Source organism: Phocoena sinus, chromosome 3, assembly GCF_008692025.1.
Source record: "Phocoena sinus isolate mPhoSin1 chromosome 3, mPhoSin1.pri, whole genome shotgun sequence".
In the NCBI taxonomy this organism is placed as follows: domain Eukaryota; kingdom Metazoa; phylum Chordata; class Mammalia; order Artiodactyla; family Phocoenidae; genus Phocoena; species Phocoena sinus.
In genome coordinates this window covers 137,945,425-137,955,938 of record NC_045765.1, presented here as the reverse complement: position 1 = coordinate 137,955,938, position 10,514 = coordinate 137,945,425, and the positions used below count along the sequence as shown (strand labels likewise).

Genomic DNA, 10,514 nt, shown 5'->3' with positions numbered 1-10,514 from the left:
ACTGAGGGTCCCTGGTGAGAGCTGGCACCGGCCACCCCGTCCCTGCGTCGGGTCCTTCCCCAAAAGCCAAAGTAAGAGAGAGAAAGGCGTTGGAATTTGGTATAATTTATTAAGTAAACGAAAGAAAACTTCACAAATGTCTCTGAAGACGAATTCTTCCATGATTGCTAAACGGAGAGGTGTTATTGTAATGACATCTGTCGCAAGGGGTCATCCAATGAAGGGTCTCAGCGGAGATGAGGGCTCCTGGGTCCAAAGGCGGCGGGAGAGGCAGCCCAGGGTCTTCCCGGCCACTGCGTGTAGGTCCGCGACCACCAGCCTTGGGACGTCCGGTGGTGTCTCTCCAGGCCAGGAGGAGGGCGATGCTCCGGAAGGGTCCCCGCGGTCAGAGGTCGCGGGTTCCAGATGTTGGGTTCCCGATGCCCCAAGACCCGCCCAGGGAAGCTTTGCGGGTGGGCGGCGGCCCCACCTCCTGAGGGCGATTGTGGCTCCTGGCGGGTCGTGGGCGTCTTGTCCGGGGCGGGCTGCCCAGCGCCCAGCCTGCAGGTGCTCTGCGCTCGGGGTCGGTGTTTCGGGCAGTGTGGGTGCAGACGCCCGCAGGCGGTAGAAAGTTGTTCCCCATTGAAATCCTCGTCGTCCCCGGAGAGCTGGCCCAGCGTAGGATAGAAAGGGAGCTGCCATTCCTCAGGGTCCGCTAAGCTCAAGATTTGCAGCATCTCTGGTTCCTGGGACTCCTCTGCGGAATCCCAGGCCTCGCGCATGCAGCGGGGGAAGTTCGGCTCCATCGCTTCAGCCCGTGAGAGGAGGAGAAGTTTTCAGGGGTCCCTTCCCTGCGAATTTATACCTTCCCGTCCAACTTTTTAGCTGTCCAACCAGAGGATATTAGGATGGGTGGTGCCATTTTGTCAGGTTTCAGATTGCTTCAGAAGGCGGGCCCTGAGGAGATTAGGGGAAAATCCAATCATCTTGGATGTAGTTATTCGAAGTTGAATCGATTTTGTTGATTCGATAGAATTAAATTTTTGTTGTTGTTGTTGTTGTTGTTGTTTTAAGAATTACAGGTACAGGGACTCTGTCAAGACGAGCTCTTTGGAAGGTTACTCTTTTTTTTTTTTTTTTTTTTTTTGCGGTACGAGGGCCTCTCACTGTTGTGGCCTCTCCCGTTGCGGAGCAACAGGCTCCGGACGCGCAGGCTCAGCGGCCATGGCTCACGGGCACAGCCTCTCCGTGGCATGTGGGATCTTCCCAGACCGGGGCACGAACCTGTGTCCCCTGCATCGGCAGGCGGACTCTCAACCACTGCGCCACCGGGGAAGCCCGGAAGGTTACTCTTTTATGAAAAGTATCCTATGTGCCTGACACTTTTAGTTAACTGTATGTCCATTGATTCTCAGGGCCCTTCTGCTTGGAAAGTATCATCAGATTTTACCCAGATGATCAGAGTGAGAAGTTGGCCATCTTTGCATGAAATCACAGTGCTGGTCAGACTGACACTCTGATCTTCAATTCTAAGTTAAAATTGCTTCAGACTTCCAGCCAACATGTAGGAGGGGAGGGCTCAAAGTCTAGAGATCTAGATGCAGACTGTTTGGGTACAAGTTCTGTCTATTATTTCTATATGACTCAGCTTGTTACCTAACCTCTCTTATCCTCATGTTTTTGCCTGGATGGTAGCTAAAATTTAACATTTTACAAGGTAACTTTTATGATTAAATTCAATAACAAAGGTCATGTAATTAGATATTCCCAGGTAGAAAATAAGTTGTTCAATTACAATTATTATTATTTTCATTGTCATTCTTAGTGACATGATCATGGATATTAAACATAACATCAATGAATAGCAAACTCAAAATGTTGTCTTTTTGTGTGTGTTTGATCTGAATGGATTGTTTTTTCCTTCTTGTGTCAGATCTATAGTGAAATCATATTCCCTTACATCCTTCCTGAGATGTTTCAGACATTCTGTTTGCAAACATGTCAGTGCCTCTAAGCCTAGACTTCCTTGATCAGTCATTCATCTTCAATGTAACAGTCAGTTAAATTCAGAGTTTTTAACAAGCATGTTTTGACAACCTGCCACGGGCAAGCTGCTGTGGTGGTGCTGCACAGAGTTGTAGAACTGGGTCCTGCTTTGGCAGAGCTGAATTTTAAGGGAAGAGCAAAGTCACAGTTAAGAGACCATGAGGACACAGCTAAAACTTGTTCCTTATGGAAGTTGATTCTCTGCCAGGAAGGAAAACTCTAACGTTTAAGATGACTCCCAGCAAAGCCAGTGTTTTGCATGAGCTGAGGTAAAAAGAAATGGTATCAATAAAAATGAGAAATAAGGGGACTTCCATGGTGATACAGTGGTTAAGAATCCATCTGCCAATGCAGGGGACATGTGTTCAAACCCTGGTCCAGGAAGATCCCTTATGCCGTGGAGCAACTAAGCCGGTGCACCACAACTACAGAGCCCACGCTCTAGAGCCCACGAGCCACAGCTACTGAGCCTATGTGCCACAACTACTGAAACCCGTGCGCCTAGAGCCCGTGCTCCGCAACAAGAGAAGCCATTACAATGAGAGGCCCACGCATCACAACGAAGAGTAGCCCCTGCTTGCCGCAACTAGAGAAAGCCCGTACACAGTAACGAAGACCAAATGCAGCCAAAATTAATCAATTAATTAATTAATTATTTAAAGAAGTAACTGTAAAAAAAAAAGAGATATAAGGAAACAGAGAAAAGAGGGAAGAGAATCAAAACCAAAAATGAAAAATAAGGAAATAAAGAAGATGAAAGTATAGACAATGCAAGAGGCAGAGAGTTGGAAGTTCTGGGCAAGGCAGCCAATTGTGGTGAGTTGAAGGGGTTCATTAGACCAGCATGCAATGACTGTAACTGACTTGGGGGAATCTAATAAAGATATTCAAGACACAAAACTCTGCTTGGCCGGATTTAAGGCAAGGACAACAACACTGTTTCCTTTGAAGGCTCAACATGGCGCCAATAGGCCCTGGTGGTGTAGAACCTTCTCAGAAAGTTGTTTGAACACCAGTGACATTTGGTTTTCCCCACAGAAGTTAGCAGCAGCTAGCCTGTGTTATGCATGCAGCAGAAAGAAGCCACTACAGTGAGAACCAGCAATGCGGTCAGACTGCAGATGACCAATACCAGTCACCAACAAAGGGGGGAACAACTGATTTCGGATAAAGTCTACCCATTACATGCAGTTGGGATGTCTTAATACTTCTTTTAATCTGTAGGATTTCCCCAACTCTTCTATTTTTTTTTCTTTTTCGAAGAAAAGGGTATGTCAAGTACAATGTCTCACCTATTTTTTTAAAGTTTCACTCATAAACAACCTTTCTGAGCATCAAAAATAGGAAAATTCCACTGACCGTATAGACCAGCACGGAGCAAACTCATCCTTCAATACTGGGCATGTGAAATAGCAAGATACCTACCAGGTAGCTATTTTCTCAAGACAGGAACGAGGTGATTTCAAGAAGGGAAGGCAGAAAGAGTATTTTATAGATTCCACAAATAATCATTGAAGTGGATGTGAAATAAAGTAGATGGATTTTAGAATAATATAAGTCCATTTCTTTTCCCACCTATACCAAAAATAAGTTTTGGTCTATTGTTAGGGAAAAGGGTGTCATGAAAGAATATAGATAGATCTGTGCGAAGAGTTAACAAGGACATGTATAGGCAGGGATTGCCTTCTGGTGAGACAGTCAGGGACAGTCTTAGTGTGGGGAAAATATTCCCAGGGATCCTAAGTATATGGTTCAAAAAATGGGTTCCTTTTCCTGCAGGTTGTGATTCCAGTTTTGGGGTGAGGAGGTCTTGCCTATGGATTGTCTTCTTATTTTTTTTTAAATAAATTTATTTTATTTTATGTATTTTTAGCTGTGTTGGGTCTTCATTGCTGCGCGCGGGCTCTCTCTAGTTGTGGCAAGTGGGGGCTGCTCTTTGTTGTGGTGTGCGGGCTTCTCATTGCGGTGGCTTCTCTGGTTGCGGAGCATGGGCTCTAGGCATGTGGGCGTCAATAGTTGCAGCACGCTGGCTCAGTAGTTGTGGCTCTGGGCTCTAGAGCACAGGCTCAGTAGTTGTGGTGCACGGGCTTAGCTGCTCCGCAGCATGTGGGATCTTCCCGGACTAGGGCTCGAACCCATGTCCCCTGCATTGGCAGGAGGATTCTTAACCCCTGCGCCACCAGGGAAGCCCTGGATTGTCTTCTTATTGCTAATCTTTTTGCTTCTGAGAAAGAAGTGAAACAAAACGCAGGCTCCTAAGAGGAAAACCACAGTGCTATCTCTCAGCCCTAGCAGCACAATTAGGTGACAGCCACGGGTCCACATTCTTTAAGGGAGAACTGTGGTCTGGAGAGTCTGGGAAACCTGGTTGGCACGGTTTAGTGCACAGGGTCAGTAAACATTCTGATTCTCCTTGGAACCATTATCGTGCCCTGTAAGGAAACGAATTCTAAAGAGGTTCATTTTCTATAGTAGGTCATAAGGTACTCTCAGTAATGATAACTTTAAAAAAATTCAATATTTAGTTTAAATTTTTCCCTTCTGCTGTGTAATTTCCTTCAGTTATCCCAATCCTTCGATAAAAACTGGTACAGCCGTTCAACCTTGTGTGATGATACTTGGTGGGATTAAAGAATGGGCACTAGAAGAAATGCATCCTGAAACAGAGCAACCATTTTCTGGAACCAGCTCCCAGACAACAGTGTGCTATTGGTGACCATGTCCTGGCATCCAGAGGGAGACCAGCAGTGATGCAAAGTTTTCTTATAGAGGAGCTGGGAATACCCCTGGTGGACTGCAGTGGGGACTGTGTGGGCTGTATGTCAATCCAGGAAGAGACATGAGAAAATCCCTTTACATATAGACTTGAGACAGGTAACAAGAAATTGGGAGGCAACTTGATGCTTGACGTACATATTATGATCAAATTCCAAGTCTCAGTTGCAAATTCCCAAGGTAGGCACTTGTGGAAGGAACTGCAGCCTTGCATAGGCAAGGCTCTGGAAACCCTGCCGTCTCTCAGCCTAATGGGTGGCTGTGCCTTAGTGCTTTCCCTTCCAACTTGCTTAGAACCACCCTTAGTTGCTACAGTCACAACCTGTCCAGGGCTCAGCCTGGTACATTCAGCCTCTGGGTATCTTTGCAAAGTCATGCCTTCCATTCTACCTCTAAGAGCAGCATAGTTTGGAACTGTGCAAATATGACTATCATTTATTTTTTATTTTATATTGGAAAATCGCCTGTTAACCACAATTTCTGGCTTGCAAAACTGGAATTCTGGGTCAAGAGTATTCATATATATATATATATATATTTGAGATTTATTTATTTATTTAGGCTGCGCTGGGTCTTCGTTTGGTGCGCAGGTTCTTGATTGGTGTGTGCAGGTTTCTCTAGTCGCAGCGAGTGGGCTTAGTTATGGCATACGGGACGTAGTTCCCTGACCAGGGATCAAACCTGGGGGCCCCCTGCGTTGGGAGCTCGGAGTCTTAACCGCTGGACCACCAGGGAAGTCCCCAAGGGTATTCATATTGAAATGCTTAATGCATATTGTCACATTGGCTTTCCAAAGACCCTTTCAAATTCATTTCTCAAAAGCTGCTTTGGGGAGTTACTACTTTAGCAATATTAGAACAAATGGAAAAGATTAATACAGACCACTGTGGTAGTCAAAGTTACATGTCATGGTTTCACTTTACATTTCTTTGATCTTAAGGAGCCATGGCCCTGGTCCCAGCTCCCCTTTCAGCCACAGAAGCCCCTATACCGCTTCCAGGCCTGACTCTACCCACCCAAATCAATCCACAGGCAGAGAATAGGGAAGCAGGTTTTAATCATTGCTCATAATTGGAATCAACATAAGAAACGTGACAATTCTGCGTACAACTGCAAGAAAGCTCCTTAAGACAGTATGGATCCCCTGAGGAGAGATTTCTAATTGAGAGAGCTGTCAGTAATCCAGGAAAGGAGGGACAAATAAGGACTGGTCTGCCCCACAGGGTCCTCCAGGCTCATCCCAGAGCAAGGCGGGGTCCAGGGGAGAAGTCCAGGCCAGGGCATGGGTTGAAGGGGCGCCGTGGGCTGGACAGAAGCCTGCGACTCCTTTCCTTGCCGAGCTCCACAGGGTTTCAAGCCTCCACAGGGCTTCCGCAGCTTCGGGGTAGGGGATGGGGATCGTCCTGGGCTCCTGGAGGCCATCTGGCCGCGTGTCTGTCGGCCTCCGCTGCTGCGGGCATCTCCTGGCTGTTCAGGCCCGATTGTGCCCTGCGGTGTGTGGCTTCGGCCTCTTCTTGACGGGACCGTCGCTCCACTCCGGGTTAGCCGTTGGCTCCTGGGCTTGCGGGTCTCGCCAGCGTTTGTGGCCGCTCTCCGCCTGGGGACCGTCTGCGTGTCCGGGGCAAGCGCGCCGCGGCAGCCCACATGCACAGTAGTGCGCGTCCTCGCAGAACTGGGGGCTTTGGCAGGAGGGGCGGCCCAGCGCAGGGAAGTTATCCAGAGCCCAAGCCCAGGCCTGTTCTCGGTTGAGGCCCGGTGGCATGTGGGGCTCTGGGTGCGCCCTCCTCCAGGACAGCTCTTCCCAGGTGTAGTACGCGTGCGGCTCCATGGCTGCAGCCTCCTTACCAGACTCGTAGCGGGTCTAAGCAAAGGGGCGAATGATTCAGCCCCATGCTGAGTGTGCCTTTTATAGGGTCTGTCTAGTACAGAAGATCGGAAACCCAAGCCCAGATAAGTGGGGATAGACACTCATTTGCCTTGCAAATTGCCTCGGAGCCTCGTGAGATTAAGGAGAAAACTGCATCTTGCTGGGAGGGGTTTGGTGATGGTGTTTAAGGAGGGGGATGGGAGGAGAGGCAGGTCCCTGGGGAGAGAGGTCCAGTCCTTGTCTTTTCCATTCACTGGGGAAAGAAACTCTCTGCTCGTCAAGCAAGGCTGACAAATGTCTAGTAATTTAGCATTTAAGAGAGGATTGCCTGGTTTCAGAGTTGAGACTCTGAGATGATAGATTCTTGCCAGGACACAAAGCTAAGGGCAGCTCAAGCATCAATTTTTTAGCAGCAGGAATGTGAATATACACAGCTAAGGAGTAGTCGACTCGGATGATGCAGCACGGCGTCCCGTGCTGAAGATCTTGAGCACCGTTCCAGGTGCCGGTGCTCCCGGAGGCGATGTGGTTCCCGCGCACGTTTGCCACATACGTCTGCGTCTGGAAAATGGCAGCTTTGGGAACAATCAGACGAGAGGAACAATTCCCTATTTCTGCATAGATTGGAGTAGCTTCTCCATTACAGTATCCCTTTCTTTCAGTTTTGGCACTCAGCGAGACTGGACCAGAAGTGAAAAACCAACAGCCAACCATCTTCTGTTGAGTTTTCAATACAGGGGTTAGTAATGCTGGTGGGTTGACATCGATGTGACTGACGACCTGGAGTTGCCGCTTAACCCTCTGATCAGGTCGTTCCCAAACCGTTCTCACACAGTACTGAACACTTCCATATCTCCAGGTGAATGAGGTTACCAAAGGTTCCGATGTACGTTGAAAGCTGAATGGGAATTCATGTTTTCCAGGCTGTAGTAAGAGGATGCCGTCGCCGGCCGGGGGCTCGCGCAGGCTCAGGCGCACTGTCAGGTTCTCCATCCCCGAGGCGGCGGCGGGGTCCGCGGCGCCGGCGCTCCGGCCCCAGGCGGCGGTGGCGCGGCCCTGGGCCTCCAGGCGCTGCGCGCGCAGGGTCACCGGCTCGGCAGCCTCCAGCAGCACGTGCCCAACCACAGCCTCGCTGCTCGAGTCGCAGCCCTTGCGCCTGTCCTCGCACAGCGGCCCTCGGAGCCCACCCCCGCCGCGGACCCCGCCTCGCCGTCCATCCTACCGGGCGACGCCGCCGCGCCAAGGAGGTCGGCACCGGCGCGGGGCCGGGGTCGTGAGCAGAGCGGCGCCGCTGTCACAGGCGCCACCCGCACGCCGAGGGCCACCGCGGCCGCTGTGCGGGGCCCAGTGGAGGCCCCACAAGTTATTTTTTTATCCCCCAATAAATTATTTTATGCTTAAACTGTTTGAGTTATTTCATTTCTGTTCCTAAAAACCACAAAAAGAAATACAACAGGGACATCACAGTCAATATATTTACTTATTACAATCTTTTTCTTTTAGAAATCTTAGAAGAATGAATCTAGATGTCCTTAATAACATATGTAAATGTTCACATTTTTCTTTTGCTCTTCAGGATGTTTGGAGAATGGTTGTTTTATATTCATCATGGTTTTTGGATGAGACCATAAGGTTAAAAGATGAAAATTCTCCCTCAATATTTTATCTTGAAGTTTTACATCTTCCCTTTCTTACACGTCCTTCCATCACGAATTAAATAAACCATTCTAATAAAGACATTTGAATGTCTTTTGTATGTGTTAACCTTTTTAACACAGGGCTCCTGGGACAGGAGCAAGGAGCTTCTCTAATCCCTGCTGGGCATTGAAGTAGCCCAGAGACTGGGGCATCTGGAGTCTCGTGGTGAGGGGCTGAGCCTAGTGGTAGAGTGAGTGTGGAGGGTTGAAAGAACCCTGAAACTAAAGACCAAAGTGCAGCTCCTTAGCTAGACCAAGAGGGAAAATTATCTGCGAGAAAGACTTCATGCTTAATCTGGCTCCTTCCTCACTCTAATCACATTCCCAAGACTTAAAGGCTGACTTTGCTTGAGACCAAGAAAGAGTTCCTTTGCCATTAGCCTTCTGGAAACACCTCACCCTGCCCATTGCCCGCCATAGGGAGGGAAAGTTTTTCTCTAAGTCCATGCTAGTCTCACCTAAGCGTCAATAAGGATGAGAGTTTCTCCTTACCATTCTCCAGCCCAGTTATTTGAAACAAACCATTAAACAGCAGGGCATATGCGATAGAGCTCACAGAGGAAAAGAAGATGTCACTTAGGATAGCAAATGTCATGGAGTGTCACTTTCAAGAGGAGACTTTAAATGCTATGACTGTGTCCTGCTGGCACTCCCTGTCTGGCTCTTCTCTCCTGCTTGCTTTACTGAAGCAGGATAACTTGTGTCTCCCTGCCCCCTGTAGAGGCCTACTTGGCAAGGAACTATGGGCAGCTCCTAAACTGTGTCAGCAAGGAATTTCATCCCAAACAGGTAAAGTTCAGTTGTACAGTTTTGTTGAAAGCAAAACACCAATCATCTTGCATAAATTTCTTTTCTTTAAAGTTTATTTAACGAGGTTCACATTCCTACAAATGAAAAAATACAGAAATTAAAACAATAGCATGTATCTTTCATCTTGTTATACAAATTCAGAAGACATTGTACATTGATTTTATCAATGATCTTCACATTGCAGGGTAATACGCATTTCATAAACTGCCAGTGGGACTGTACTTAGTGAGGGACTCAGCGCAAATCTCGGGGCTCCTGGCAGCCCTGGGTCTTCCGGGCCACTGAGCGTCGGATCCGCTGCCACCAGCCTTGGGACGTGCGGCGGGTCCCGGGGGCAGGAGCCGGGCGACGCTCCATAGGGTCCCCGCCGTCAGCGTTCTCGGGCTCCGCTCGTCCGTCCGGGAAGCGGTGCCACCCGCCGAGGGAGGGTGCGGGGGCGGCGGCCGCCTCTCCTGGGGCGCCTCTGGGTCCGGGTGCGTCGCGCGCGTCTGGTCCGGGGCAGGTGGTTCTGCGTCCCGTCGCGAGGGCTTCGGCCTCCAGCAAACTGTTCGTTTCGCGAACGGTCCCAGCGCAGAAGCCCGCCGCAGGGACTGGAAAGCATCTCCCAGTCGAAGTCTGGGCCGTCCCAGGAGAGCTCGCACGGGGCGGGGTAGAAAGGGAGCGTCCAGGGCGCAGAGTCGGCTGAGCTCGGGGCTGGCGGCGTCTGGGGCCCCGGCGCTCACAGTCGGGAAAGGGCTGCGCCATCGCGTGGGTCTCACACCGGGCGATACCGAGTGTCTGGGAATTGGAAGCCCCCAGCCCGCGAGTTTTTATGCTCTTTTGGCCTCCTGGCCAGATAGGGGGAGTTTGGGTGGTGACATTAATCCTACAAGATAATTGCATCAGAAGACCTGATAATATTAATACAAAAACCAATCATCTTGGATAAAATGATTCATGGTCAAATCTCTTCATGATAGATGGGATTAGGGTTGAAAAGGAAAAGTACTAGTACACCCGAGGGGGAAAAAACTGTTTGGGGGGACAATGGGTGTAGAAGGCCCCAAATCATACTGCTAGTGTTGGAACAGACTTGGAAACCCAGATCTCCAAGCAAAGGAATGCTTGCAGGGGTGGGGGAATGCCACAGGAAGATTTGTGATGTAAAGGAGGGCCAAGGGTGGTGACCTAATTCTCAGATTGGACTTTCTGACTGTCTCAGTTTTGTCCTCTCCTAGTGAATTGCTCAATTCAAAGAACTTCAAATTGTATTTGGACCAGAGTCATGACAAGAAGCTCCAGAAACTGAACTGCTTGGGTGCAGGGGCAGTTCCACCCGTCTCTGGATGAGTGACCCTCAG

The 10,514-nt window shown here is 49.3% G+C and overlaps 2 protein-coding genes across 2 annotated transcripts; both read right to left on the bottom strand.

Annotated features, from left to right (window-relative positions):
- Positions 1–227: 227 nt before the first annotated feature.
- On the bottom strand, positions 228–785 carry ANXA2R (annexin A2 receptor). Its single transcript, XM_032626565.1, has one exon. The coding sequence runs from the start codon at positions 783–785 to the stop codon at positions 228–230; it is 558 nt and encodes a 185-aa protein (XP_032482456.1).
- A 5,173-nt stretch (positions 786–5,958) lies between these two features.
- Positions 5,959–7,884, bottom strand: LOC116751108 (arrestin domain-containing protein 4-like). Its single transcript, XM_032626564.1, is given in 3 exon segments — positions 5,959–6,661; positions 6,996–7,833; positions 7,836–7,884. Coding segments are annotated over 3 exon segments (1,590 nt in total).
- Positions 7,885–10,514: the final 2,630 nt, after the last annotated feature.